General features: G+C 43.5%; 1 protein-coding gene across 3 annotated transcripts in view; it reads right to left on the bottom strand.

Annotated features, from left to right (window-relative positions):
• nf1a (neurofibromin 1a) overlaps window positions 1-27093 on the bottom strand; it is a 158180-nt gene that overhangs the window by 123204 nt on the left and 7883 nt on the right. For all 3 annotated transcript variants that reach the window (XM_085915635.1, XM_085915638.1, XM_085915636.1), the window contains exons 5-16: window positions 24098-24204; window positions 23933-24000; window positions 22159-22234; window positions 16992-17149; window positions 16734-16907; window positions 14847-14975; window positions 14656-14730; window positions 14441-14566; window positions 13894-14031; window positions 13294-13407; window positions 5591-5670; window positions 529-652 (exon numbers count right to left, since the gene is read on the bottom strand). In XM_085915635.1, the coding sequence (XP_085771761.1) occupies window positions 529-652; window positions 5591-5670; window positions 13294-13407; window positions 13894-14031; window positions 14441-14566; window positions 14656-14730; window positions 14847-14975; window positions 16734-16907; window positions 16992-17149; window positions 22159-22234; window positions 23933-24000; window positions 24098-24204 (1369 nt within the window). The remainder of the gene's footprint in view (window positions 1-528; window positions 653-5590; window positions 5671-13293; window positions 13408-13893; window positions 14032-14440; window positions 14567-14655; window positions 14731-14846; window positions 14976-16733; window positions 16908-16991; window positions 17150-22158; window positions 22235-23932; window positions 24001-24097; window positions 24205-27093) is intronic.

Raw genomic sequence — 27093 nt, 5'->3', positions numbered from 1 at the left:
GCGTTCGTCCGTCTGTCTGTCTGGGCCCCGATATATAAGCTTATACTTCGCTTCACTCGGATACCCTTTTCCTCATGCTATTAAAATGTCAAGATGTGTGTACATGAAATAATGATTAACGATGTTGTGAAGAAATAAAGTGAAATCAAATCAAATCAATAGGGCCACTACAATAGGGACACTACCTGTAAAGGCTTAACGTAGAATGCTGAAATTCTTGGTAGACAAGACTGTGACAGAGTATTCCAGCTAACTGATATGTGAGTATCTATAATTAGTTTGAGATACAAGCACGTGTATATCTTTATGTTTAATGAGTTCTCAGCAAATGCAGATAGCAAATTAGTTTGACATACAAGCACATGTGTATGTGTGTATCTTTATGTTTAATGAGTTCTCAGCAAATGCAGATAGCAATGGGTCTCCTTATTGTAAAGTAGGGTTTGGACAACATCAAGTTGAGTCAACAATTAATAAGAGTATGCAATGGATACCATATACTTGGTGCTGCAGTCAGCCACACAGTACCTTGTTCTTGAGCAGAAATTTATTTCTGCAAATTAGGATCTCTCGCAACCACTTGAGAACTTCGGTGCCATTGACCATTTGCTGGCCAATCAGTTTGCGGCAGATGAGGAACAGCACCTGTGAACTAATGGAGAAGGATATGTGTCATATGGGGCTCAAGTACTGTAATTTTCGCTCCGGAGTATGTCGCACCAGCCATAAAATGCAAAATAAAGTGAAAAAAAAACCTATAAGTTGCACCGGCGTATAAGTCGCACTTTTGGGGCAAATTTATTTGTTAAAATCCAACACCAAGAACAGACATGAACCAGCAACAACAGGCTAAACGATACGGTATGCTAACGTGACATATGCACAAAGAGGAGCTGAGAACGGGCCTGACGTAACATTCAGAGTTATTCAAATAAGTATTACATAAATAACACGTTTATAAAACGTATGTTTTATAAACGCGGACTTTTGTGTTACTCCAATTCATTAAATCCATCGATCGTTTTTTATGTAAACAATAGCGCGTAAGCGCCGCGTATGCGCCGCGTATACGCCGTCGGACTCGTAAGTTGCATTTGTAATTATTCCACAGACCCATGTAACGATATATAAAGTATATTTCAAATAACAACAACATTATCAAACCATCTGTGTCACTCCTAATCATTAAATTCATCGATCAAATTCCTCGTCCTTTACGTTAACGCCGTGCGCGCGCCGCACAGATCTAGTATATAACTATATTGTACCGTTAAAGTACCAGGAAAGACGTGGGTTTTGTAAACGGCTCTTTATTTAACAAAACAAGAGTTCAACGAGCCAACAACTACTGAACTGTAACGATAAAAACATATACAAGTTGCTACACAAAATAAAATATAGCAAATAATTATAACATAACTAAGCTTTTCAAACCTTGTGTCACTCCAAATCATTAAATCCTTCAAACGTGGGGCCCTTCGTCATCCTGTGATCGAATCCTTTGTCCTTTATGTAAACAACCGCCACGCGGTACCGTTACTTGCAGTTTAAATGACAGTAATCCCTTGCTACAACACGGTTCGTTTATCGCGGTTTCACTACATCGCGGATTTTTGAATTTTGATTTTTGTGAAAAAAAATCACATATAAGTCGCTCCTGAGTATAAGTCGCCCCCCCACCCAAACTATGAAAAAAACACGACGTATAGTCCGAAAATTACGGTAAATAAACTCCAAATTAGCACTATAGAATGCTTCAGGTTAAAAGGCGCAGACTCAATTCCGGGGACTTTTCTGTACTTAATCTACACATGGGACGCATCATAGGGCGCATGCATCCCATGTAATTTTATTACAGTTAAAAAAAAAAAAAAGTCACAGGAGCAAGTCAGTTCCGTTGTACTTTATTCTACTATTTAATCATGTACAGTATTGTACACACATTATTAATCAATATTAATACGCCAATCCATCCAAATCATCATCTTCTGTATCCAAAATAAACAGTTGGGCAAGTTCGCCATTAAACATGACAGGTTCCCTCTCGTCATTGTCTCGTCGATGTCACATTGCTTTTCGACAGTGTTGGGAACGTTACTCTAAAAAAGTAATTAGTTATAGTAACTCACTAATTGATCCAAAAAGTAACTGCGTTAGTAACTGAATTACTTTGAAACAAAAGAAAAAGTACCGTAATTTTCGGACTGTAAATTGCGTTTTTTTTCTTAGTTTGGGTGGGGAGACTTATACTGAGGAGCGACTTGTATGTGAATTTTTTCACAAATTTTCAAAATTCCCCCCCAAACAAAAAGGGAAACCGCGATAAGTGACCCGCGATGTAGCAAGGGATTGCTGTAATTTGAATTTCAAGTGATGTCAGCAGGACCAGCGGTTGTTTACATAAAGGACAAAAATTCGATCACGGGATGACAAAGATGGCGAAGGGCCCCACATACATCATTAGCGGCTTTGTTTGTAAGTTTGACACGGAGGACGAAGAGTTTGAAGGATTTAATGATTTGGAAAGACACAAAAGGTTTGAAAAACTATTATGGCTTTTACGCACGCTCGGTCCTACTCGACGGAGCTCTCTTTCACCTCCTTGGATGGAAGTCGGGGGCCGGCGCTCGGCCGGGTGGCTGTCCGGGGACAGTGGATGGGGCTCGGACATGGCTTTTACGCACACTCGGTCCTACTGTACGGACCTCTCTTTCATCTCCGTGGATGGAAGTCGGGGGCCGGGGCTCAGCCAAGTGGCTGTCCGGGGACGGTGGATCGGGCTCGGCCATGGCTTTTACGCAGGCCCTGTCCTATTCTATGGAGCTCTCTTCCACCTCCGTGGCTGGAAGTTCAGTAGGTGTTGCCTCGTTGAACTCTTGTTTTGTTAAATAAAGAGCCGTTTACCAAACCCACATCTTTGCTTGTACTTTGTTAACGCTACAATATAGTTATATACTAGATCTGTGGAATAACGACGAGGCTGACGTCAGGGCGCACGCGCGGCGTTGTTGACAAAGGACGAGGAATTTGATCGATGGATTTAATGATTTGGAGTGACACAGATGGTTTGATAATATTGTTGTAATATGATAGTTATTTGAAATATACTTTATATATCGTTATATGGGTCCGTGGAATAATTAGAAATGCAGCTTACGCGACCAACGTCAGCGGCGCGGCGCATACGCGGCATTGTTTACATAAAGGACGATCGATGGATTTAATGAATTGGAGTGACACAGATGGTTTTATAAACGTGTTATTTATGTAATAGTTATTCGAATAACTCTGAATGTTACGTCAGGCCCGTTCTCAGCTCTTCATTTGTGTTTATGTCACGTTAGCATACCTATCGTTTAGCCTGTTGTTGCTCGTTCATGTCTGTTCTTGGTGTTGGATTTTGTCGAATAAATTTCCCCCAAATAGCGACCTATACCCCGGAGCAACTTATATGTTTTTTTTCACGTTATCTTGCGTTTATGGCTAATGCGACCTATATTCCGGAGCGACTTTTAGTCCGAAAAATACGGTAACTATTCGTGTTACCGTAAAAAAGTTGCGATATGTCAAAGAATTTGGATTTTTCTGTGCAGTTTTCACAAGTCAGTTGAAATGAGTGGAATAGGTACATAACCATCAATATTTATTGCACAATGCTTATCATGCACTTGAAGTATTTTGTTCACAACAAAAATATACATTTCAACACCATAAAGTGTGTTTAACTCTGTAGTCTTAATACAATAAATCAAATTCAATCTCAGACAACTGGTTTGGTAAACATTCTTTAAGTATTTCTTTCAAAAGTAAACAGTTAAACAATATAAAGTGTGTTCGCTGTGTGCGTGTGCGCATGAACCACGTGGACTGGCTCATGTAAAAACACAGGCTCCGATTGGTCCACATGAAACACGTCTCTGCCATAGCCAATCATAATCGCTTATCTGGTTAACCCAACCAGTCTCCATTTTGTGTGTGGAGCAGCCAGCGTTGCGTCAGGATCATACAGTTTATTCAATCAATTCATAGAAACGCACCGCATTTAACATTCAGTAACGATAACGCCGTTATAACGACAGAAACAGTAATTAGTTAGATTACCATGTGACTGAAAAACTAGCGCCGTTACCAAACGCCATTATTTTAAATGCCGTTATTCCAAACACTGCTCTTCTGCAATGATCCCGGCTTTCAAGAAAGATTGAATTGTGCCACGTGATGCCATTATAGAGGGTCCTAATGCTGTTTGCTTTGCACAAAACAATATTTATTTATCAATTGCGGCGTATTACGTACAGTTCTCTGATTGGTTTACCACCCCGGTCTTACGTATTTTACATACAACGTAATGTCCTCTGATAGGTTCATCGGGTCTACATATTACATCTACATATTACATCTCTGTGCCAGCAGCCACCCAACATTTACAGATTTTTGAATTTGATCCAATAATAATAAATAATAATAATATGTATTATATTTATATTTATTATAATAATAATGAATAATAATAATAATATTCATAATAATAATTATAATAAAGGCGCACCTTATTACCTTATTTTCCGGAGTATAAGTCGCAGTTTTTTTCATAGTTTGGCCGGGAGTGCGACTTATACTCTGTAGCGACTTATGTTTGAAATTATTAACACATTATTATATGATTTCACGTTATTTTCACACTAAACTGCAAGAAAGCGCTCTAGGCCTTTGTTGATAATTGTTGATGAGTCTGACGTAAGCGACGTAGAAGAGGAAGCGCCTCATCTTCTACATCCGGTGTTAGCAGAGTTGTTTAAAAGTGACACAGAAGATAAAGATTTGATTAGATTTGGTGATTTGGAGTGACACGGATTGTTTAGAAAATTTGTTAGCATGTTATTTATCCTATAGTTATCTGAATAACTCTTAATGTTATTTAACATACCAGGCACATTCTTAGTTCGTGTCATGTCATGTAACGTTAGCAGTACAATTATTCACCTTGTTATTGTCTATATTCTAATTTTATTTTAAATTGCCTTTCAAGATGACATGTCTGTTCTTGGTGTTGGATTTCATCAAATAAATTTCCCACAAAAATGCAACTTGTATATGTCTTTTCCTTTTTTATTATCCATTTTATGGCTGGTGCGACTTGTACTCTGGACTCTTGTACTTATAGTCTGGAAAATACAATAAAATGTGCACCTTCGATTATTGAGGTTTTTAAGTGTGCTTATGATGTGGAAAAAATGGTAAATTGTAATATGTATCAGATTTTTTCCATGTCAATGTGATCACTACAATTCTGATCTTTCTCCAATTTCACAGGCCAACGTGGATATAAATAAGCGGCAACTCCCATCTGGATGTTCAGGTTGTGCTTATGTGACCTATACGACATTATAAGATGACAAATGTCACAATTGGAAAAAGAAAAGCAGATGCAATTGAGTTGATAAATATATGATGGAAACGGGTCAGTTCCAGCACAAGAATGTGTCATGAAGGGCCACGTGACATCACGTTGTGTGCACATGTGTGAATCTAAAAGAATCAAAATCGGGCTTAATATCCTGCAGTGTGTATGAATGTAGCCATAGAGTACCTGATATCCCAGAAAGTCTCTATAGGAGCATCAGGATTCCACTGTTCAATGGAGTCTGGCTTGTGCAGTACTAAAAGAGCCTAGACAGACAACAGGAGGTGATAGGAAAAGCCAGAACAAAGGACAAAACCTGAATGAGAAAGTTTTCCAAGACAACTGCAAAATTATTGTAGAAGTACCGTATTTTCCATACCATAAGACGCTTCGGGTTAAAAGGCGCAGGCTCAATTCTAGGCAAACGCCACACAAAACAACTTTACAGATTTGCAGAAACGATAGTATTTATATATCAATGGCAGCGGAGGTACATACTCTACGTTACCTACAGTCCTCTGATTGTTGTTTTCTACGTAAAACGTAATGCCCTCTGATAGGTTCATCGGGTCTACTTATTACGCCTGTATATTACGGAGGCCACACAAAACAACTTTACAGATTTTGGAATTCAGTCCACACACAAGGCACACCTTATTAAAAGGCGCACTTTCGTTTTGGGAGAAAATTAAAGGTTTCTAAGTGCGCGTTATGGTAAGGAAAATACAGGAAACACAATATCTTTCTTTGATAAAGACTGGGATCCAAAACATGTTGCTAGCATTTGAAAAAGAAAAAAAACAATCCTGGCCAAGGAAATTTACATGTTGCAGCAGCATTACAGAACAAGTTAGAAAAGGAACACATTACATGTCCCAATACAACTTTTTTCACTTCCGATACAATATTGCAGCTTAGAGTTAAATCTGATTCTGATATCAGCACGCATGATATACGCTTTATTTTTTTGTTTATGTTAAAACAGGCTTGATGATATTATACTATTCAAATAAATGAGACAGAAAACTAATTTATTTCAAACATTTTGTGGCTACATAAATTCAACCTTATAAATGTCAATGCAATGCACTTGAATAAAATAACTAGCAAATAAATTAAAGCAGAGCTATAGTTTTTGTAGTAGTGCTGACACACTCAACTTTATTTCTTGGTTTGTACCACCGCTAAATTAGAAATTTTATGTAAATTTGCGTAAATTATTTTTAAAATTTTGTCAGGAGCATTACAGCAAGACTGGAACGGTTTACCATAAATCAGTTATGAGAATAACTATTTTATATATATATATATATATATATATATATATATATATATATATATATATATATATATATATATATACATACATACATATATACACACACACACACACACACACACACACACACTTTTTCTGAGTTTTAAGTCACGGCGTTTTCCATAGCTTGGGTGGGGGGGCGACTTATACTCAGGAGCGACTTATATGTGAAATTATTTAAAAATTTACTTGATCATTAACACATTACTTACTAACTAGTATGGTTGATCACTTCACATGTTATTTTCACTTAAAACCACATGACGGCACACTATGGCTGTGAAATAATTGGAGCCTCACTGACAATGAGTTCCATTCACTGACTTCCGGAGTCAGGAGATTTAATGATTTGAAATGGTATCGAGGAGCCCGAGCTGGTGTGTGAGGTAGAAAGGTTCCGACTAGACATAGTCGGACTTGCCTCCACACATAGTTTGGGCTCTGGTACAAGCCCTCTCGAGAGGGGCTGGACTCTCTTCCACTCTGGAGTTGCCCACGGTGAGAGGCGTCGACCAGCTGTTGGCATACATTTTGCCCCCCCCCCCCGGCTCGACACGTATTTTCTATAATGAACACCATGTTCAAGCATAAGGGTGTCCATGTGTGCACTTGGCACCAGGACACCCTAGGCCTCAGTTCGTTGATCGACCTTGTACTCGTGTCATCGGATTTGCGGCCGCATGTTTTGGACACTCGGGTGAAGAGAGGGGCGGAGCTGTCAACTGATCACCACCTGGTGGTGGGTTGGCTCCGATGGTGGGGGAAGATGCCGGTCCGACCTGGCAGACCCAAACGCTCTGTGAGGGTCTGCTGGGAACCTCTGGCAGAATCGCCTGTCAGGAAGAGCTTCAACTCCCACCTCCGGCAGAGCTTTTCCCACGTCCCGGGGGAGGCGGGGGACATTGAGTCCGAGTGGACCTTGTTCCGCGCCGCCATTGTTGAGGCAGCCGACCGGAGCTGTGGCCGTAAGGTTGTTGGTGCCTGTCGTGGCGGCAAACCCCGAACCCGCTTGTGGACACCGGCGGTAAGGGATGCCATCAAGCTGAAGAAGGAGTCCTATAGGGCCGTTTTGGCCTGCGGGTTTTCGGAGGCAGCTGACAGGTACCGGATGGCCAAGCGGAACGCGGCTTCGGTGGTTGCTGAGGCAAAAACTCGGGCGTGGGAGGAGTTTGGCGAGGCCATGGAGAATAACTTCCGGACGGCTTCGAGGAAATTCTGGTCCACCATCCGGCGTCTCAGGAGGGGGAAGCAGTGCACGGTCAACACTGTTTACAGTGGAGATGGTGTGCTGCTGACCTCAACTCGGGATGTCGTGAGTCGGTGAGGGGGGAATACTTCAAAGACCTCCTCAATTCCACCAACACGCCTTCCATTGTGGAAGCAGGGCCTGAGGACTCTGAGGCGGACTCTCCAATCTCGGAGGTCGAAGTCACTGAGGTAGTTAAAAAAGTCCTCGGTGGCAAGGCCCCGGGGGTGGATGAGATCCGCCCGGAGTTCGTAAAGGCTCTGGATGTTGTGGGGCTGTCATGGCTGACACGCCTCTACAGCATTGCGTGGACATCGGGGACGGTGCCTCTGGATTGGCAGACTGGGGTGGTGGTTCCCCTCTTTAAGAAGGGGGACTGGAGGGTGTGTTCCAATTACAGGGGAATCACACTCATCAGCCTCCCTGGTAAGGTCTATTCAGGGGTGGTGGAGAGGAGGATCCGTCGGGAGGTCGAACTTCGGATTCAGGAGGAGCAGTGTGGCTTTCGTCCTGGCCGTGGAACAGTGGACCAGCTCTACACCCTCGGCAGGATCCTCGAGGTTGCATGGGAGTACGCCCAACCAGTCCACATGTGTTTTGTGGACTTGGAGAAGGCGTTCGACCGTGTCCCTCGGGAGGTTCTCTGGAGGGTGCTTTGGGAGTACGGGGTGCCGAGCCAACTGATAAGGGCGGTTCTGTCACGTCTCGTACCCAGCCATTCCACCATGTGTCCGTTGTCATGGTTTCGGTCTGTGTGCTCGCCCCTCCCCTCCTGTGTGCCCCTGATTAGTTTGATTATTCTCACCTGCCTCTTGTTACCTGTCATGTATATAAGTCCTGTCTGCCCCTCATGCCCCGTCTGATCATTGTCTTTTTGTTGCGGTTGCTGTTGTTTTGTTGTCGTGTCGTCTTCATGTCTTTTTGGTCCCTGTCGTTTTCAAGTCTGTTTTCGGTTAGTCAGTCATGTTATCGTTTTGTTTAGTCATGTCAGTTTGCAGAGTCTGTCTTTGGTTCCTCCAATAAACCCTGGTCCAAGCTGCACTTGGTCGCCCTGCTCCATTCTAACCGTGACAGGTTCAGTCCCTGTATCACCGATGCCAGAGTTTGGTCCGCATTTCCGGCAGTAAGTCGGATTCGTTCCCATTGAGGGTTGGACTCCGCCAAGGCTGCCCTGTGTCACCGATTCTGTTCAAAAATTTTATGGACAGAATTTCTAGGCGCAGCCGAGGCGTTGAGGGGGTCCGGTTTGGGGACCTCAGCATCGCGTCACTGCTTTTTGCAGATGACGTGGTGCTGTTGGCTTCTTCAGGCCGTGATCTCCAGCTCTCACTGGAGCGGTTCGCAGCCGAGTGTGAAGCGGTCGGGATGAGGGTCAGCACCTCCAAATCCGAGTCCATGGTCCTCGGTCGGAAAAGGGTGGAATGCCCTCTCCGGATCAGGGATGAGATCCTGCCCCAAGTGGAGGAGTTCAAGTATCTTGGGGTCTTGTTCACAAGTGAGGGCAGGATGGCGCGCGAGATCGACAGGCGGATCGGTGCAGCGTCGGCAGTAATGCGGACTCTGTACCGTACCGTCGTGGTGAAGAGAGAGCTGAGCCAAAACGCAAAGCTCTCGATTTACCGGTCGATCTACGCTCCTACCCTCACCTATGGTCACGAGCTATGGGTCGTGACCGAAAGAACGATATCCAGATACAAGCGGCTGAAATGAGTTTCCTCCGCAGGGTGTCCGGGCTCTCCCTTAGAGATAGGGTGAGAAGCTCGGTCATCCGGGAGAGACTCGGAGTAGAGCCGCTGCTCCTCCACGTTGAGAGGAGCCAGATGAGGTGGCTCGGGCATCTCATCAGGATGCCTCCTGGACGCCTCCCTGGGGAGGTGTTCCGGGCATGTCCCACCGGTAGGAGACAGCGGGGTCGAGCCAGAACGCGCTGGAGAGACTACGTCTCTCGGCTGGCCTGGGAACGCCTTGGGATTCCCCGGGATGAGCTGGAGGAAGTGGCTGGGGAGAGGGAGGTCTGGGAGTCCCTCCTAAAGCTGCTGCCCCCGCGACCCGACCCCGGATAAGCGGAAGAAGATGAAGGTGAAGAAGAAGGTGAAATAGTATCGGTTGAAAACGGCCTTCTGAGTAAAGCACCCTACATCAAATCAACGCACAGCTGAATAATATAAATAACGTGGAGAACTCGTGACATATACTATAAATATGTTTTTAGAACAACTTTTATTATTATAACAATTAATTATTAAAATAATTAAAACAAACAAAAAAGATACAAGTGTACATACCGTATTTTTCGGACTATAAGTCGCTCCGGAGTACAAGTCGCACCAGCCATAAAATGCACAATAAAGTGAAAAAAAAAAAACATATATAAGTCGCACCGGAGTATAGGTCGTATTTTTGGGGCAAATGTATTTTTCAAAATCCAACACCAAGAACAGACGTGAACCAGCAACAACAGGCTAAACGATATGGTATGCTAACGTGACATATACACAAACGAGGGGCTGAGAACCGACCTGACGTAACATTCAGAGTTATTCAAGTAAGTATTACATAAATACCACGTTTATCAAACTATCTGTCACTCCAATTCATTAAATCCATCGATCGTGCTTTATGTAAACAATGCCACGTATGCGCCGCATATGCTGACGTCGGACCCGTTGTAAGTTGCGTTTCTAATTATTGCACAGACCCATATCACGATATATAAAGTAGATTTCAAATAACTATCATATTACAACAATATTATCAAACCATCTGTGTCACTCCAAATCATTAAATCCATCGATCAAATTCCTCGTTCTTTATGTCAACAACGCCGCGCGTGCGCTGCAGAGACCTAGTATATAACTATGTTGTAGCATTAACAAAGTACCAGGAAAGACGTGGGTTTGGTAAACGGCTCTTTATTTAACAAAAGAACAGTTCAACGAGCCAACAACTACTGAACTTCCAGCCACGGAGGTGGAAGAGCACTCCATAAATAGGACCGGGCGTGTGTAAACCGGGCGTGCGCAAAAGTCATAATAGTTTTTCAAACCTTCTGTGTCACTCCAAATCATGAAATCCTTCAAACTCTTCGTCCTCTGTGTCACTTACAAACAAAGCCGCTCATGAAGCCGGTAGTACGTGGGGCCCTTCGTCATCTTCGTCATCCTGTGATCGAATCCTTTGCCCTTTATGTCAACAACCGCCGCGCGGCACGGGTGATGTCACTTGCAGTTCAAATGACGGTAATCCCTTGCTACATCGCGGTTCGTTTATCGCGGTTTCACTACATCGCGGATTTTTGAATTTTGAAAATTTGTGAAAAAAATCACATATAAGTCGTTCCTGAGTATAAGTCCCCCCCCCACCCAAACTATGACAAAAACCGTGACTTAAATTAAAATTACGGTACTGTAAATATGTTTTTAGAACTGTTTTACCAGCTCAGTGGCCTAGTAGTAGAGTGTCCGCCCTGAGACTGGAAGGTTGTGGGTTCAAACCCCGGCCGGGTCATACCAAAGACTATAAAAATGGAACCCATTGCCTCCCTGCTTGGCACTCAGAATTAAGGGTTGGAATTGGGGGGTTAGATCACCAAAAATGATTCCCGAGCGCGGCGCTGCTGCTGCTCACTGCTCCCCTCTCCCCCAGGGGATGGATCAAAATCACATGGGGATGGGTTAAATGCAGAGGACAGAGCCCTTTGAGACTGCTTGTGATTTAGGGCTATATAAAAACTTGACTTGACTTGACTTTTATTATTATAACGATTTTTCTATAAGAATGTATAACACTCTTAAGTGTTTTTAGAACTCTTATTTTTATTTAAAAAAAATTTTTTAAAAAGGTACAAGTGTACACACTGCAATTGTGTGGGCACTTTTTTTTTTTATTTGGGAAAAAAAAAATCCGCGATGCAGTGAAACCGCGATAAACGAACCGCAATGTAGCGAGAGATTACCATAATTTGAAGTGCAACGGATGACATCAGCGGCGCGGCGCACACATCCATCCATCCATCCATCTATTTTCTGTACCGCTTGTCCCCACGGGGTCGCGGGCGTGCTGGAGCCTATCCCAGCCGTCATCGTGGGACACCCTGAACTGGTTGCCAGCCAATCCCAGGGCACACAGAGACGAACAACTATTCGTACTCGCACTGACACCTAGGGACAATTTGGAGTGCTCAATCGGCCTACCAAGCATATTTTTGGGGGGGTCTGACATTAGGCCATTACTGAATATCAATATTGAATCAAGACACCCCTAATGGACATTGTTAGTGAGGAATGTAACGTTTTAGCTATGGTTAAGGTTCAATTCATGCCCTCGCTTTGATGACTCACCGTTCTACTGGATTAAATTTTCTATTGAAATTAAAAATTAAATGTAAACATTATTATACAGTAAAAAAATAACATAATCTTACAATATGATTGTGGCCACAAGACTATATCACATTTCTGAAGTATTTTATTTCTGAAGGATGAGAAGACAATACCATGCAGCTTTACTTGTGTGCGCTTTACTACTCATCGTCCATCCACCCATCCATCTGTCTGTCCGACCACCCACCCATCTTCTGTTGTTCCAGAGGGGCGTGGGTGTGCTGCGGCCTATCCCACCAGTCATTGGGCAGTAGGCGGGAGACGCCCTGAACTGGTGGCCAGCCAATCGCAGTGCACCCAGAGACCATTCACACACGCACTAACAAGGGCGCACAGAGACAAACCATTCACACACACGCACTAACACTCAGTGGCCTAGTGGTAGAGTGTCTGCCCTGAGACTGACCCGATCATACGAAAGACTATAAAAATGGGACCCATTTTCTCCCTGCTTGGCACTCAGCATGAAGGGATGGAATTGGGGGGTTAGATCACTAAACGATTCCCGAGCGCGGCACTGCTGCTGCTCACTGCTCCCCTCTCCCCCAGAGGATGGATCAAAATCACACGCGGATGGGTTAAATGCTGAGGACAAATTTCACCACACCCAGATGTGCGTGTGACGATCATTGGGATTTTAACTTTAACTTTTAACTTAACCTGTGGGCAATTTGGAGTGCTCAATCGAACTACCATGCATGTTTTTGGGATGTGGGAGGACACCGGAGAACCCGGACAAAACCCACGTAGCCACGGTAAGAACATGCAAACTCCACACAGGGAGGGTCGGAGGTGGAATTGAACCCACAACTCTGAATTGTGTTTTTTTTTTTTTATTTAAGAAGAAAAGGTAAAAGTTGTAGCGACTCTACAAACAATTGTAGTAGTCTTAGAATAAGAACATGTCCCATTTAAGAACAATAAATAAAATTCAGCCTCAAACCTCCATGGCTTCTTGTGAGAGTTGGGTAGTGTTGGTGAGAGGCACTAGATGCACCAGTCCAATGATGAGCTCAGCTGTGCTGCTCTGCATCTCTGGAGGTTGCTTCACAGGATTCTATAAGACAACAATGTGAGGGAAATAAAGAGTTATGTTCAGATACAAAAGGCTTTGAATATACCTGAATAAATACATTCATTCATTCATTCATTCATTCATTTTCTGAACCGCTTAGTCCCCACGGGGGTCGCGGGCGTGCTGGAGCCTATCCCAGCCATCATCGGGCAGTAGGCGGGACACCCTGAACTGGTTGCCAACCAATCGCAGGGCACACAGAGACGAACAACCATTCGCACTCGCACTCACACCTAGGGACAATTTGGAGTGCTCAATCGGCCTATCAAGCATGTTTTTGGGATGTGGGAGGAAACCGGAGTGCCCGGAGAAAACCCACGCGGACACGGGGAGAACATGCAAACTCCACACAGGGAAGGCCGGAGGTGGAATCGAACCCGCACCCTCCTAACTGTGAGGCGGACGTGCTACCCACTGCACCACCGAGCCGCCTAAATAAATACAGATAAGACAAAATAAATTCCTTACGTGCAACATGAGCTTGGGGTCAGCATGGATTAGTTTGACCAGAGCAAGCAGGAGGCACTTGTAACTTCTCGTATCTAGTTCTGTGGTTTTCTCTTTGAATTTAAGGCTGGTTGTCACCTTCCCCTTGAAAGTCAAACTCTGTGAGAGATAGCATTAGGAGTAAGCTCAAGATTCAACAACATAATGCATCAACAACAATGACCAACTCAGTCATGACTGTCATGACAACAGTCATGCTCAACCTTTTCGAAAATTATTATCGAAACTTACTTCCACGGATTAGGCTCTAATGGCCTCAACAGAGGGAGGTGGGGTTTCCGTACGTTACAGAAAACACACTTTGAAATTACTGTCACCCAAATATTTGGGGCTTTGGAGTGCCAGCCCACCCCACTGTGAAATTAGAGAATGCAGTATCTGTTTAATTTGGAGCTCAAGTTATTTTCATCAACAGGAGCAATCATTATTTCAGAAACAAATTTTATAAGAGAAAACAAAATACTACATCCTTAATTATTCTTGTTTCTATAAGTATTTGTACACTCACTGGTGTCATGCGTAGAGGAGCATGGGTGCTTTGGGCAACCCGGTTGAGGGTATCTGAGAACATAAAACGAAGCTCTCCAGAGTAGCAGTACACAGCATCAATCTTAGGCCACCAGTCCAAATGAGACTGCAGGAAGGTGCACACAATGTGAAGTAAATAAAAGTGAAGAACTACATAAAACAAAATATAAGTCTAACGGCCTTCAGGATACTTACATTGGTAATTATTCTGTGCAACGAGTTGACCAGGACAAAATGGAAGGTAGAAGGAGAAGATGAAGCCAAACAGACCTTCAAATACCAAAGTATGGTCATCAGAACATTGAATTAATTGGCTAAAAACATGTAAAATGACAAGTTAAATGTAGTTAGTAACTTTGCAGTATTGTTTGTATTATTAAACTAACCTTAAAGTGCTGGTTATTGTGAGGATTAATGCGGAAACAGGAGACAAAGCAGTCCATCATGAGCTCAATGTCAGCATTCTGGCTGCCCGCCCCCCTCCAAAAGGGTTTTACTGGGTTGAACAGCAAAGCCTTGAGACAAGAACGGAAGTGGAAGAGGGAAGATGATATAAATTATGCACAAAATTAGAAAATGTAGTGTATAGTGACCAGAGCCTGCTCAATTTCAATCATGATTTAGACTTTGGCTCTAGACGATCTCAAAATTCCTATTTAACAGGCAGTATTGTACCTGAACGCGTTCAAGGAACGAAAATTCATGATCTCGTTAACTTTTTGGACAAACGTGAACTGAACGTAGTGGATTTTTGCTCTGCGGACGTTTTTGTGAACGCGCTCATTTTGGGGCCATTGAATGGTTTTGAACGACAGTTGACTCACGTTCAGGGATACCAGGTTTTCGTTTGTTAGACTTCTAAATAAAACCACGCTAAACACACTGTAAACGAGGCCTAAATAGGCGGAGGAAAGGATTTGGCAACCCCGGTCACAGTCGCACGGCCCAATGACAAACTCATATCACGCAACGAGCAGTCCCTCCCACGCCTGCCTTGTCAAACAGCAACAATAATTTATCTTCCTGTGAGAGCATTCAGGAATTTTGTGTTGAACCACAAATTACTCTTGAAGAGATTGTTTCTGTTGTTTTAGGAATTTATTTGGGTTTTGCACCTTAACCTTTGCACCTTTATGTGCATACCAAACGGTTTCTGGTTCTTTGGGCAAACAAGAAATAATACATTGACAAAAAACAAAAAGATAGTTAAAGCAAAGCAAATTTTGTTTTGTACATTGAATACTTAATTTGTACATACTTCGTTTCCAACTTTAGTATGGCACACACAGCAGATTGTTTGTGTTTGTTTTTGTTTCAATTCATTAAAGAGCAAGCAATTATCTTTTGTATTTAAGATTGTACGGTGCTGGCAACTGGATACTAGTGTGAATGGAATGACTGAAAACAATGAGAAAATGCCAAAATGCTAGAGGGTAACAGCTCGAAGCAACTTTTTTGAATGGGGAAGAAAAGAACAATAAACATTTTTATTTTTGGAACCATAAACCTTGGTACCGTAATTTTCGGATTATAAATTGCCTTTTTTGTCATAGTTTGGGTGGGGGTTATATGTTATTTTTTTTCACCAATTTTCAAAATTCAAAATCCGCGATGTAGTGATACCGCGATAAACGAACCGCGATGTAGCAAGGTATTACTGTCATTTGAACTGCAAGTGACGTCACCCGTGCCACGCGGCGGTTGTTTACATAAAGGGCAAAGGATTTGATTACGGGATGACGAAGATGACGAAGGGCCCCATGTGCTACCGGCATCATTAACGGCTTTGTTTGTAAGTGACACAGAGGATGAAGAGTTTGAAGGATTTAAGGATTTGGAGTGACACAGAAGGTTTGAAAAACTATTATGGCTTTTACGCACGTCCGGTCCTTCTCGACGGGAGCTCTCTTTCACCTTCGTGGAATCGAAGTCGGGGGCCGGCGCTCGGCCGGGTGGCTGTCCGGGGACAATGGACGGGGCTCGGACATGGCTTTTACGCACGCCCGGTCATACTCTACGGAGTATGTTCAATATTGAACAAAATAATTGTGATTCTGATTTTTATCCATAATCGAGCAGCCCAACTAGAGTGACATTAGTACAAAAATATCTTTGGATGATAAATTACTGTATTTTTATCATTTGTATTGAGCAAATAAAAAATTTACAAAAGGCTTGAATTTAACTTCAAATTGCAATCTTTTTCACAGCATCAATTATCTACTCATCCCACTCTCAACAAACACACAAGACAAGGGAGAAAATATTCAGACCTTGAGATCCATGACAATGGACTGGACAAGAAGAAAAATAGTTGAGTGATCTTCCCAGTTAATGTAAGTTGATGCTTTACACAGTTTAACACAGGCAATAGCAGAGCTTTCCATCAACTGCTTGCTTCCACCATGACCGGCTAAAGCTTTCCGTAAACTGTCCAAAAAAAGTTTCTGAGGGCACAACAGGAAAGGTACAAAAGCTAATTATTAGTGAATAAGTTAGAAAAAATTAATGTGTTAACCTCTCCCACTTACCTTGTTGGCCTTGCTATCTTCTACAGTGTCTTTGGAGATTGTGTGCGTGATCTCTGGGCAGAGGATCAAGAGGATGATCTGAAGTGGCCACACTGCAGCCTTCCTTTTAGCGCTCTCTGCAAAGTTATCCACCAGGTCAAACAGCTTCTCAGCAGCTTCTGTAGAAAAAATGCAAGCACACAGAATGACCACCATAATCGCTGTAAATGTTTGTTTGTTTGTTTGTTTGTTTTTTAAAAAGCATTTACCCATTATATGCTTTGCCTCCCAGGACTACTCTGGCCGTGAAAGCATGCACATCACTCAAAAGGAATGAAAGAGATTACATTTAGGCTATATTAACACTCCATGATATGATGCCCAATTAGAAATTCCATCTTTTATGAACTAATTCACTTTACAAAAACAAATGTGACTCAGTGTAAACAGAGTGCACCGCTGAAGTGGCACGTATGCACACAAAACGTGACATTATGTGGGGCAGTGTTTACAAAAGGGTTTGCATGTATGGGCTCATCTCATTTTTTTATTTGCAAAATTGTAGTTCATTGTTCCACAGTCCTCTGTTTATATGCTAGATATTCGGATAGGAAATTCCAAGGAGCATTAGAGGAGATTAGCAGGAGAAGAGAGAGATATTTACAATTTATTTATGACATTTCCCAGAGATCATGACAACTACGACGTGTTACGGATTATTATGCATTATTATTATTATTATTATTATTATTTTTCTCAGATTTTTACAAATAGTGCAAATGGACAATTTTGCATTATTTTAAAGTCAACTGTCAAAGAATATCTCTAATAATTGCTTTTAACCAAACCTACCAATGTTAACAGTATTATGTTAACCAATTATCCACAATAAACGAGGGATTACTTTACATATCTAATATTTCATTGAACCAGCAAAAGGCACAGTGAAGAAAATGCTCATCCTCGATTCGACTTTATCATTCGACTATCTTTATAATACTGAAGTATTTATACAGGTAAAGTAATCCCTCATTTATCGCGGCTAATTGGTTCCAAGACCACCCGCGATAGGTGAAAATCCACGAAGTAGTGTCACCCACTCATTTTTAATATACGTACATTTGTGTTGTTTCTATAAGTGTACATATATGAAACCATATACACTGCTCGAAAAAATTAAAGGAACACTGTGAAAATACATCAGGATTCAATGGTGAAAAAAAATTTTTGGCGATCTATACTGATATTGACAGTTTAATGTTTCAGGAACAAAAGGATGCCACATCTTTTGATGAAAATAAAAGTTTTCAGCCTACAGAGGGTTCAGTATATAGACACCCCAAAAATCAAAGTGAAAAAGTGATGTGGGAGGCCCGTCCATTTTGCCTAAATTCAATTTCTGTAACTCAAAATTATTTTCAATATCTTGTGGGGCCACCACGTGCTTGTATGCATGCTTGACAATGTCGCGGCATGCTCCTAATGAGACGACGGATGGTGTCTTGTGGGATGTCCTCCTAGATCTGTCTAACGGCATCAGTGAGCTCCTGTAAGGTCTGAGGAGCAACCTGGCGGCGTCTGATGGACCGAAACAATATGTCCCAGAGGTGTTCTATCGGGTTTAGATCAGGTGATCGTGAGGGCCATTCAATTGTCTCAATTCTTTCATCCTCCAGATACTGTCTGCATACTCTTGCTACATGAGGCCGGGCATTGTCGTGGATCAGGAGGAACCCAGGACCTACTGCACCAGCGTAGGGTCTGACCATTGGTGCAAGGATTTCATCCCGATACCTAATGGCAGTCAGACTGCCGTTCTCTACCCTGTAGAGGTCTGTTCGTCCGTCCATGGAAATGCCTCCCCAGACCATCACTGACCCACCACCGAACCGGTCATGCTGAATGATGTTGCAGGCAGCATAGCGCTCTCCTTGACTTCTCCAGACCCTTTCACGTCTATCACAGGTGCTCAGGGTAAACCTCAAAGTCAAAGTCCGCTTTATTGTCAATTCCTTCACATGCCAGGCACACAAAGAGATCGAAATTACGTTTCCCACCGTCCCACGGTGACTAGACAGTACACAACACTCACATCAAATAGCACAAAGAGTAAAAACGAACAGACAAGAGCAACGAATAAGTAATAAGCAAATAACCCAAATAATAAACAATAAATAAATAAATAGACAAATAAGAGCAGCAAAATGGAGCAAGCGCGCTAATAGCAGACAGCCAGATCATAGCGCAAAAGAACATGACGTCATGTAGCAGAGGGTGGAGGGGGGAGGGAATTCAGGATCCGGACAGCTTGGAGCACGAAGCTGTCCCTGAGTCTGGTGGTGCGGGAGCGCAGGCATCTGTATCTCTTCCTAGAGGGCAGAAGTACAAACAAAGAGTGAGCGGGGTGACTCTCATCACACGCAATCGCAGCCGCTTTGAAGGTGAGACGGGAGGCGTAAACTTCCTTCAGGGAGGGGAGTGGAGCCCCGATGATTTTACTCGCAGTGGTCATTATGCGCTGCAGGGCCTTCATGTTGTACTCAGAGCAGCCACCACCCCACACAGCGATGCAGCTGGAGAGGACGCTCTCAATGGTGCCACGGTAGAATGTGGTCATGACGGCGGGAGGAGCACTTGCCCGCCTGAGTTTCCGCAGAAAGTACAGGCGGCGCTGAGCCGTCTTCGCCACCGACGCAGCTTTGGTGGTCCAGGAGAGGTCCTCACTGATGTGCACCCCCAGGAATCTGGTGCTAATCACTCTCTCCACCACAGCACCGTCGACGGTCAGCGGCAGATGGTGGGCGTGACCCTTCCGGAAGTCAATGATAATCTCCTTGGTCTTGTTGACGTTCAGCAGAAGGTTGTTGTCCCTGCACCAAGCGGCCAAAAGGTCGACCTCCGATCTGTAGTGAGTCTCGTCACCACCGGTGATCAGACCCACCACAGTCGTGTCGTCGGCATATTTCAGCACGTGGTTGCTGCTGTAGGTCGCAGTACAGTCATGCGTCAGCAGGGTGAAGAGCAGCGGACTGAGCACGCAGCCTTGGGGGCCCCCGTGCTCAGCGTGATGCTGCCGGAGACACTGTCGCCCACACGCACTACTTGAGGCCTCTGACAGAGGAAGTCCAGTAGCCAGTTGCAAAGGGAGGTACTGAGGCCCAGCTTGTCAAGTTTGCAAATGAGACGCTGTGGAACAATGGTGTTGAATGCAGAACTGAAGTCCACAAACAGCAATCTCACATACGAGTCCCTGTTCTCCAGGTGGGTGAGGGCAGAGTGGAGCTCTCATCTGTGAAAAGCACAGGGCGCCAGTGGCGGACTTGCCAATTCTGGTGTTCTAGGCAAATGCCAATCGAGCTCCACGGTGCTGAGCAGTGAGCACAGGGCACACTACAGGACGTCGTTCCTGAGGCCACCCTCGTGAAGTCTGTTTCTGAATGTTTGGGCAGAGACATTCACACCAGTAGCCTGCTGGAGGTCATTCTGTAGGGCTCGGGCAGTGCTCAACCTGTTCCTCCTTGCACAAAGCAGCAGATATCGGTCCTGATGGGATGAGGACCGTCTACGGCCCTGTCCAGCTCTCCTAGAGTAACTGCCTGTCTCCTGGAATCTCCTCCATGCTCTGGAGATTGTACTGGGAGACACATCAAATCTTCTTGCAACAGCACGCATGGATGTGTCGTCCTGGAGGAGTTGGACAATCTGCGCAACTTCAGGAGGGTTAAGAAATCGCCTCATGCTCTCAGTCGTGATAATGACTCTTGCTAAAGCCAACACTTGTGGAAAAACAGTTAAAAAAGATCAAGAGGGAGGAACGTAAAATGGCCTCCACCTGCAAAACCAGTCCTGTTTTGGGGACCATCTCGTTGTTGCCCCTCTAGTGCACCTGTTAACTCCATCAACAACAATGCATCTGAAAGTGATTAACAACCCCCTCTGCCACGTACCTGACCAAAATCTTATCAGAAAAGTGTAATGGAATTCATGCCATACCCTGATAAAAAACGGTTCCTTTAATTTTTTTGAGCAGTGTAAGTGCATATGTTATCATTAGAACATTGAAGAATAGTTTCAAACATGTAAATAAAATATTAGTACTATAAATAACATACAGAAAATAATGTACAAATAACAAATATAAATATGATACATGTGTGTGTAACATACATAGATGTAACTAAAGTGTACATACTGTAAATATGTTTTTAGAACTCTTATTATTATAGCTTTTCTTTTACAACAAGGTACAAGTGTACATACTATAAATACGTTTCTAGAACTCTTATTATTATAAAAACTTTTTTTATTACAATGTACAAGTGTACACACTAAATATGTTTTTAGAACTCTTATTATCACTTCTACTGGCATGCGGGCAATTTTCGTGCCATAATTCCTCAATTTTGAATTGTTTTTTAATTTTCTTTTTTTTTTAGGAAAAATCTGCGATTGTGTGGGCAACTCCCTGCCTTCTGCTGGCGTGTGTACAACTTTTGTGCCATAATTTCTCAATTAGGAATTATTTATTTGTTTTTGTATTTATTAAATCTGCGATTGTGTGAGCGCTCCCTGTCTTCTGCTGGCGTGCGGGCAACATCGTGCCATAATTCCTCAATAATAATAATTTGTGGATTTTTTTTCCCCTGATTTTTTTTTTATTGTCTTTGTTCTGAGACAGCGGTTTTCATCAAAATTATTTTTGTTGAATGTTTAATAAGCATTTTTTTTGAAAAATCCATCCATTTTCTGAACCACTTAGTCCCCATAGGGGTCGCGAGCATGCTGGAGCCTATCCCAGCCGTCATCGGGCAGTAGGCGGGGGACACCCTGAACTCGTTGCCAGCCAAATCGCAGGGCACACAGAGACGAACAACCATTCGCACCCTCACTCACACCTAGGGACAATTTGGAGTGCTCAATCAGCCTATCAAGCATGTTTTTGGGACCTGGGAGGAAACCGGAGTGCCCGGAGAAAACCCACGCTGACACGAGGAGAACATGCAAACTCCACACAGGGAGGGCCGGAGGTGGAATCGAACCCGCACCCTCCTAACTGTGAGGCGTACGTGCTACCCAGTGCACCACCGAGCCGCCTTTATTTAGAAATTTTCAATTCAATTTAATGAGTTGTATATTTAATGGGGGTCCATTGTAAAATTTAAAATGTAAATATCAGTTGTTTGAGGACCTGCCATATCTGCTTGAGGTCGTTGGTAGAGCATGGTGAATTCATCTGGATAATTTTCCACCCAGTTCCAAAATGCCTGTCAAGACAAAACAGAGTTCAAAGAGAATCTGGCACATGATGAACAAGCTTCCACTTGCTGTTGACAGTCTTCTGACAGCAAAAAATAAACTAACTCCATCTGAAGGTTAATGTGTAATATGAATACAGTGGTACCGCTACTTACGAACGTCTATACTTACGAACTTTTTAGGATACAAACCAAAGCCTCGCAAGTTTTTTGCATCTACGTACTTACGAACCAATTATCGATGGTCTCCTTTGCTCTACCATTCCGTTCGTCTAGGCGCGTTAGCAGTGTAAAAACAAGACTATTGATATAAAATTCAAAATTTTGAATCATAAACGAGCATGGCATATCATCAGGCTCGCAATCGAGTACGGCCAGTGTGGTGCCAAGGTAGGTATTCCCGTGAAAATCCCCTGCTGCAGGAGCACACATTGATTGAGTGAAAGGCGGCAGACAGTATCAACTTGTTTTGAATAAAAACATGAAGAAAACACTTTCATGTTGCCCAATTTCCATCTTTTGAACCTAGGTTTCTTTTTTTCAAGTTCTCACTCTTGTTGTGCGCGTTCAATGACCAATGATATGAATGAATGTTCAATGATACAGTCGGAAAACTCGTAAATTGCACCATAAAGTAATGACGAGTATGTGAGCACATTGCAAGGAGTAGTACTTGGAAGCATACAAATATTTATTAGTGTGACTTTTTGTGCGTCTTCTCGGGAGTATTTTTAGCAAGTCTAGAAAATAAGAACAGGGCCCCCCTTCTCTCTAGGCAAAATTAGGAGGTCAAGAATAAAATGCCATTTATTTCTAGTTATAAAGGTTTGAAAAAGCAAAAATAAAACAGTTGTTTAGGTTTTCTGTGTATTTTAGTGTAGGGCAAAAATTTTGACTTTTGGGATAGTCCGGCGTACATTATTTGCTTTTACATTGATTCCTATAGAAAACGTTACTTCTACTTACAAATGTTTCTACTTGCAAACCCAAAACCAATTAAGTTCGTAACTAGAGGTACCACTGAGTGTCTATAATAGAGGAAAAATAAAATAATATTTTGAAGTTGTGGACACTGAATTTTCACAAAGCTTGACATCAGCATAATATGAGCTTTCAGCTCACTTCGGAAGCCCCAATTTCAGCCAGCATCAATTCTTCTACCAAGCATGTGCGTTTTTCTTTGGGGGTTTTTTGCAACCATTTTCATTTGTAAAAGTACAGGAATTCCACATACTTGAGATTTCCAAAGTGCCGTTTTTTTAGACTTTGGGGTTTTTAGGTTAAAAAGAAGTCCTGACATTTGAGAAAATAATTGTGTATAATTCTGATTCTTTTTGGAGCCATTGGTCAGAGAATTTGTCTAAACATAAAGAGTTACTTCAATGGTCATACATGATCGGATGCTTAAATGTCTGGTTGAGTACCCGACAAGTAGCACAATTATCAGAAATGTGGAGAGCGGTTGCCACTGCCAAATCCATTAATCCCAAATAATCACTTCCCAATACAAATTAATGAAATTAGCACAGTTGCATAGGACTTTTTGACTGTATGCTTCAAGGTCAAATGTGTATTGATTTGATGTATTAAAATTGAAATGCAATATGTTCGCATTGGTACAAAACTCCTGGGCACTTCCAATACCTAAACAAAATGAAGCAGTTACACCCACAGAATAGCTCAATAGAAAAGAAAGGAAGAGCCTACCTTTTCTAAACTGTTGATGACTGCTAGTTGTGCAGGCTTTTTAAGGGTTTTAAACTTTAGAACGGTTTCTACAAGAAAGTGTTCACATTAGAAAATCAACAAACTTGACATACCCAAGAGACCTATCACGCAAATCTTTACTCTCTAAACCTGAAAAAGTATCACCTTGTAGCAGCCTCTTTAGCTTGGAGCAGTCCACATTAATGTACTGCATCAGCTCTATGTCATGAACATCTACATTGTCCTCCAAGCACACTGTCAACTCCTGTAGCCTGGGGAAACATGCATACACACCCACACATATAAATAATGTTTCAAAATAGGAGCATCTGAGCACAACCTGTCCCTTTTATGAATGGCACAACATTTCAGAAGAGAGTCAAAAAATGTCCTTGTGTTTATCTACAATTCTGACGTTCATTCAAGGTCATTTGTGTCATTCTTAAATAGATGATATCGTTAGTAAAGATTATAAATTATTAGAGGATTTTCTCCTGTGGAGTAATCCTTGACTGTCGACAATTATTATTATTATTATTATTCATTCATTCATTCATTCATTTTCTGAACCGCTTTGTCCCCACGGGCGTCGCGGGCGTGCTGGAGCCTATCCCGGCCGTCATCGGGCAGTAGGCGGGGGACACCCTGAACCGGTTGCCAGCCAATCGCAGGGCACACAGAGACGAACAACCATCCGCACTCGCACTCATACCTAGGGACAATTTAGAGTCTTCAATCGGCCTACCAAGCATGTGTTTTTTTTTGGGATGTGGGAGGAAACCAGAGTGCCCGGAGAAAACCCACGCGGGCTCGGGGAGAACATGCAAACTCCACACAGGGAGGGCCGGAGGTGGAATCGAACCCGCACCCTCCTAACTGTGAGGCGGACGTGCTACCCACTGCGCCATTATTATTATGATTATTATTATTATTGATAACTTTCTTTTCATTTGGGAAATTAAGAACTTAAAAAAAATAAGAACTTTCAGATGACTAAAAGAGAAGTTAAACTACAAACGTGTATTATTTGTACGGTGCACTGTTATTCCCAAAATCTTTGCAAATCATTATGCAAATACGATTTAAGTTAAGCAAACGTGTTTTTGTTTTCATGTATATTTGGATAACGAGCATAAATCTCAAGCAGTTTTATTAATTCTATTTCATTATAAACGATAATAAACGAAAATGACCTAAGGAGGATGCGCATTTTAAACTATGTTATAGTTTTACATTTAAAATTCAAACATTACGTCTACCTATTTTTCTAACAACCATCTATTATTAATGTCTATCCATCCATCCATCTTCTTCCGCTTATCCGGGGTCGGGTCGCAGAGGCATCAGCTTTAAGAGGGACTTCCAGACCTCCCTCTCCCCAGCCACTTCATCCAGCTCATTCCGGGGGATCCCACGGCGTTCCCAGGCCAGCCGAGAGACAGTCTCCTGGGTCGACCCCGGGGTCTCCTACCGGTGGGACATGCCCGGAACACCTCCCCAGGGAGGCGTCCAGGAAACTCATTTCGGCCGCTTGTATCCTGGATCTCGTTCTTTCGATCACGACCCATAGCATGTGACCATAGGTGAGGGTATGAGCGTAGATCGACCGGTAAATCAAGAGCTATGCCAATTAGCTCAGCTCTCTCTTCACCACGACGGACCGGTACAGAGTCCGCATTACTGCGACGCTGCACCGATCCGCCTGTCGATCTTGCGCTCCATCCTGCCCTCACTCGTGAACAAGACCCCAAGATACTTGAACTCCTCCACTAGGGGCAGGATCTCATCCCCGATCTGGAGAGGGCATTACACCCTTTTCCGAGGATCATGGACTCGGATTTGGAGGTGCTGACCCTAGGGTGTCCTGGTGCCAAGTGCACACATGGACACCCTTATGCTTGAACATGGTGTTCATTATAGAAAATCCGTGTCGAGCACAGAACTCCAATAATAGAATACCGCTTAGGTCCAGATCAGGTGGGGGCCGTTCCTCCCAATCACGCCCTTCCAGGTCTCACTGTCATTGCCCACGTGAGCATTGAAGTCACCCAGTAGAACGATGTGGTCCCCAGAAGGAGCGCTCTCCAGCACTTCCTCCAGGGACTCTAAGAAGGGTGGGTACTCTGAGCTGCCGTTCGGTGCATAGACACAAACAACAGTCAGGACCCGTCTCCCCATCTGAAGGCGGAGGGAGGCTACCCTCTCGCTCACCGGGGTGAACCCCAATGTGCAGGCGCCCAGCCGGGGGGCAATAAGTATGCCAACCCCTGCTCGACGCCTCTCACCGTGGGATACTCCAGAGTGGAAGAGAGTCCAGCCCCTCTCGAGAGGGCTTGTACGAGAGCCCAAACCATGTGTGGAGGCAAGTCCGACTATGTCTAGTCGGAACTTTTCTGCCTCACACACCAGCTCGGACTCCTTTCCAGCCAGAGAGGTGACATTCCATGTCCCCAGAACCAGCCTCTGCAGCCAGGGATCGGACCGCCAAGGTCCCCGCCTTTGGCCGCCGCCCAGCTCACTTTGCACCCGACCCCTTTAGACCGTCCTACAGGTGGTGAGCCCATGGGAAGGGGGACCCACGTTTTCGGGCTATGCCCGACCGGACCCCATGGCCGAAGGCCCGGCCACCAGGCGCTCGCCTTCGAGCCCCACCTCCAGGCCTGGCTCCAGAGAGGGGCCCCGGTGACCCGTGTCCGGGCGAGGGAAAACTAGGTCCATATATTTTACTCGTCATAAGGGGTCTTCTATTAGTAATGTCATCCCTGGAAATCTGTGCTGATCATGTGGGCCCGGTACTGCCTGTTCAATCAAGGTATTGCGAAGCTGCTGCCTAGCATTTGAATAAAGTGACTGGATGTTGTGGCAAAATGTGATACTAAATTGAAGGTTCACAATTCAAAATACGGACAGGACAGTATACTGCAAAAACCCTAAAATGATCCATCAACAAAACTGCTTTGGGCAGTATAAAAAAATTAACCCTGCCATATCACTGTCAAGCAGAGGTGTCGAATTTTGGTCCTCAAGGGCCACTACCCTGCAGGTTTTCGATGTTTTAGAATGACCAGGATCGTTAAATTCTCACAGAGCTTTCTGATGAGCTGATCATGTGAATCAGGTGTGTTGGAGGAGGGACAAAAAATCTGGAGTTTGACACCTGT

The sequence above is a fragment of the Syngnathus leptorhynchus genome, chromosome 7 (genome assembly GCF_054491065.1).
Source record: "Syngnathus leptorhynchus isolate UIUO chromosome 7, UIUO_Slep, whole genome shotgun sequence".
Taxonomy (NCBI): domain Eukaryota; kingdom Metazoa; phylum Chordata; class Actinopteri; order Syngnathiformes; family Syngnathidae; genus Syngnathus; species Syngnathus leptorhynchus.
This window is presented reverse-complemented; position numbering and strand designations above follow the sequence as displayed.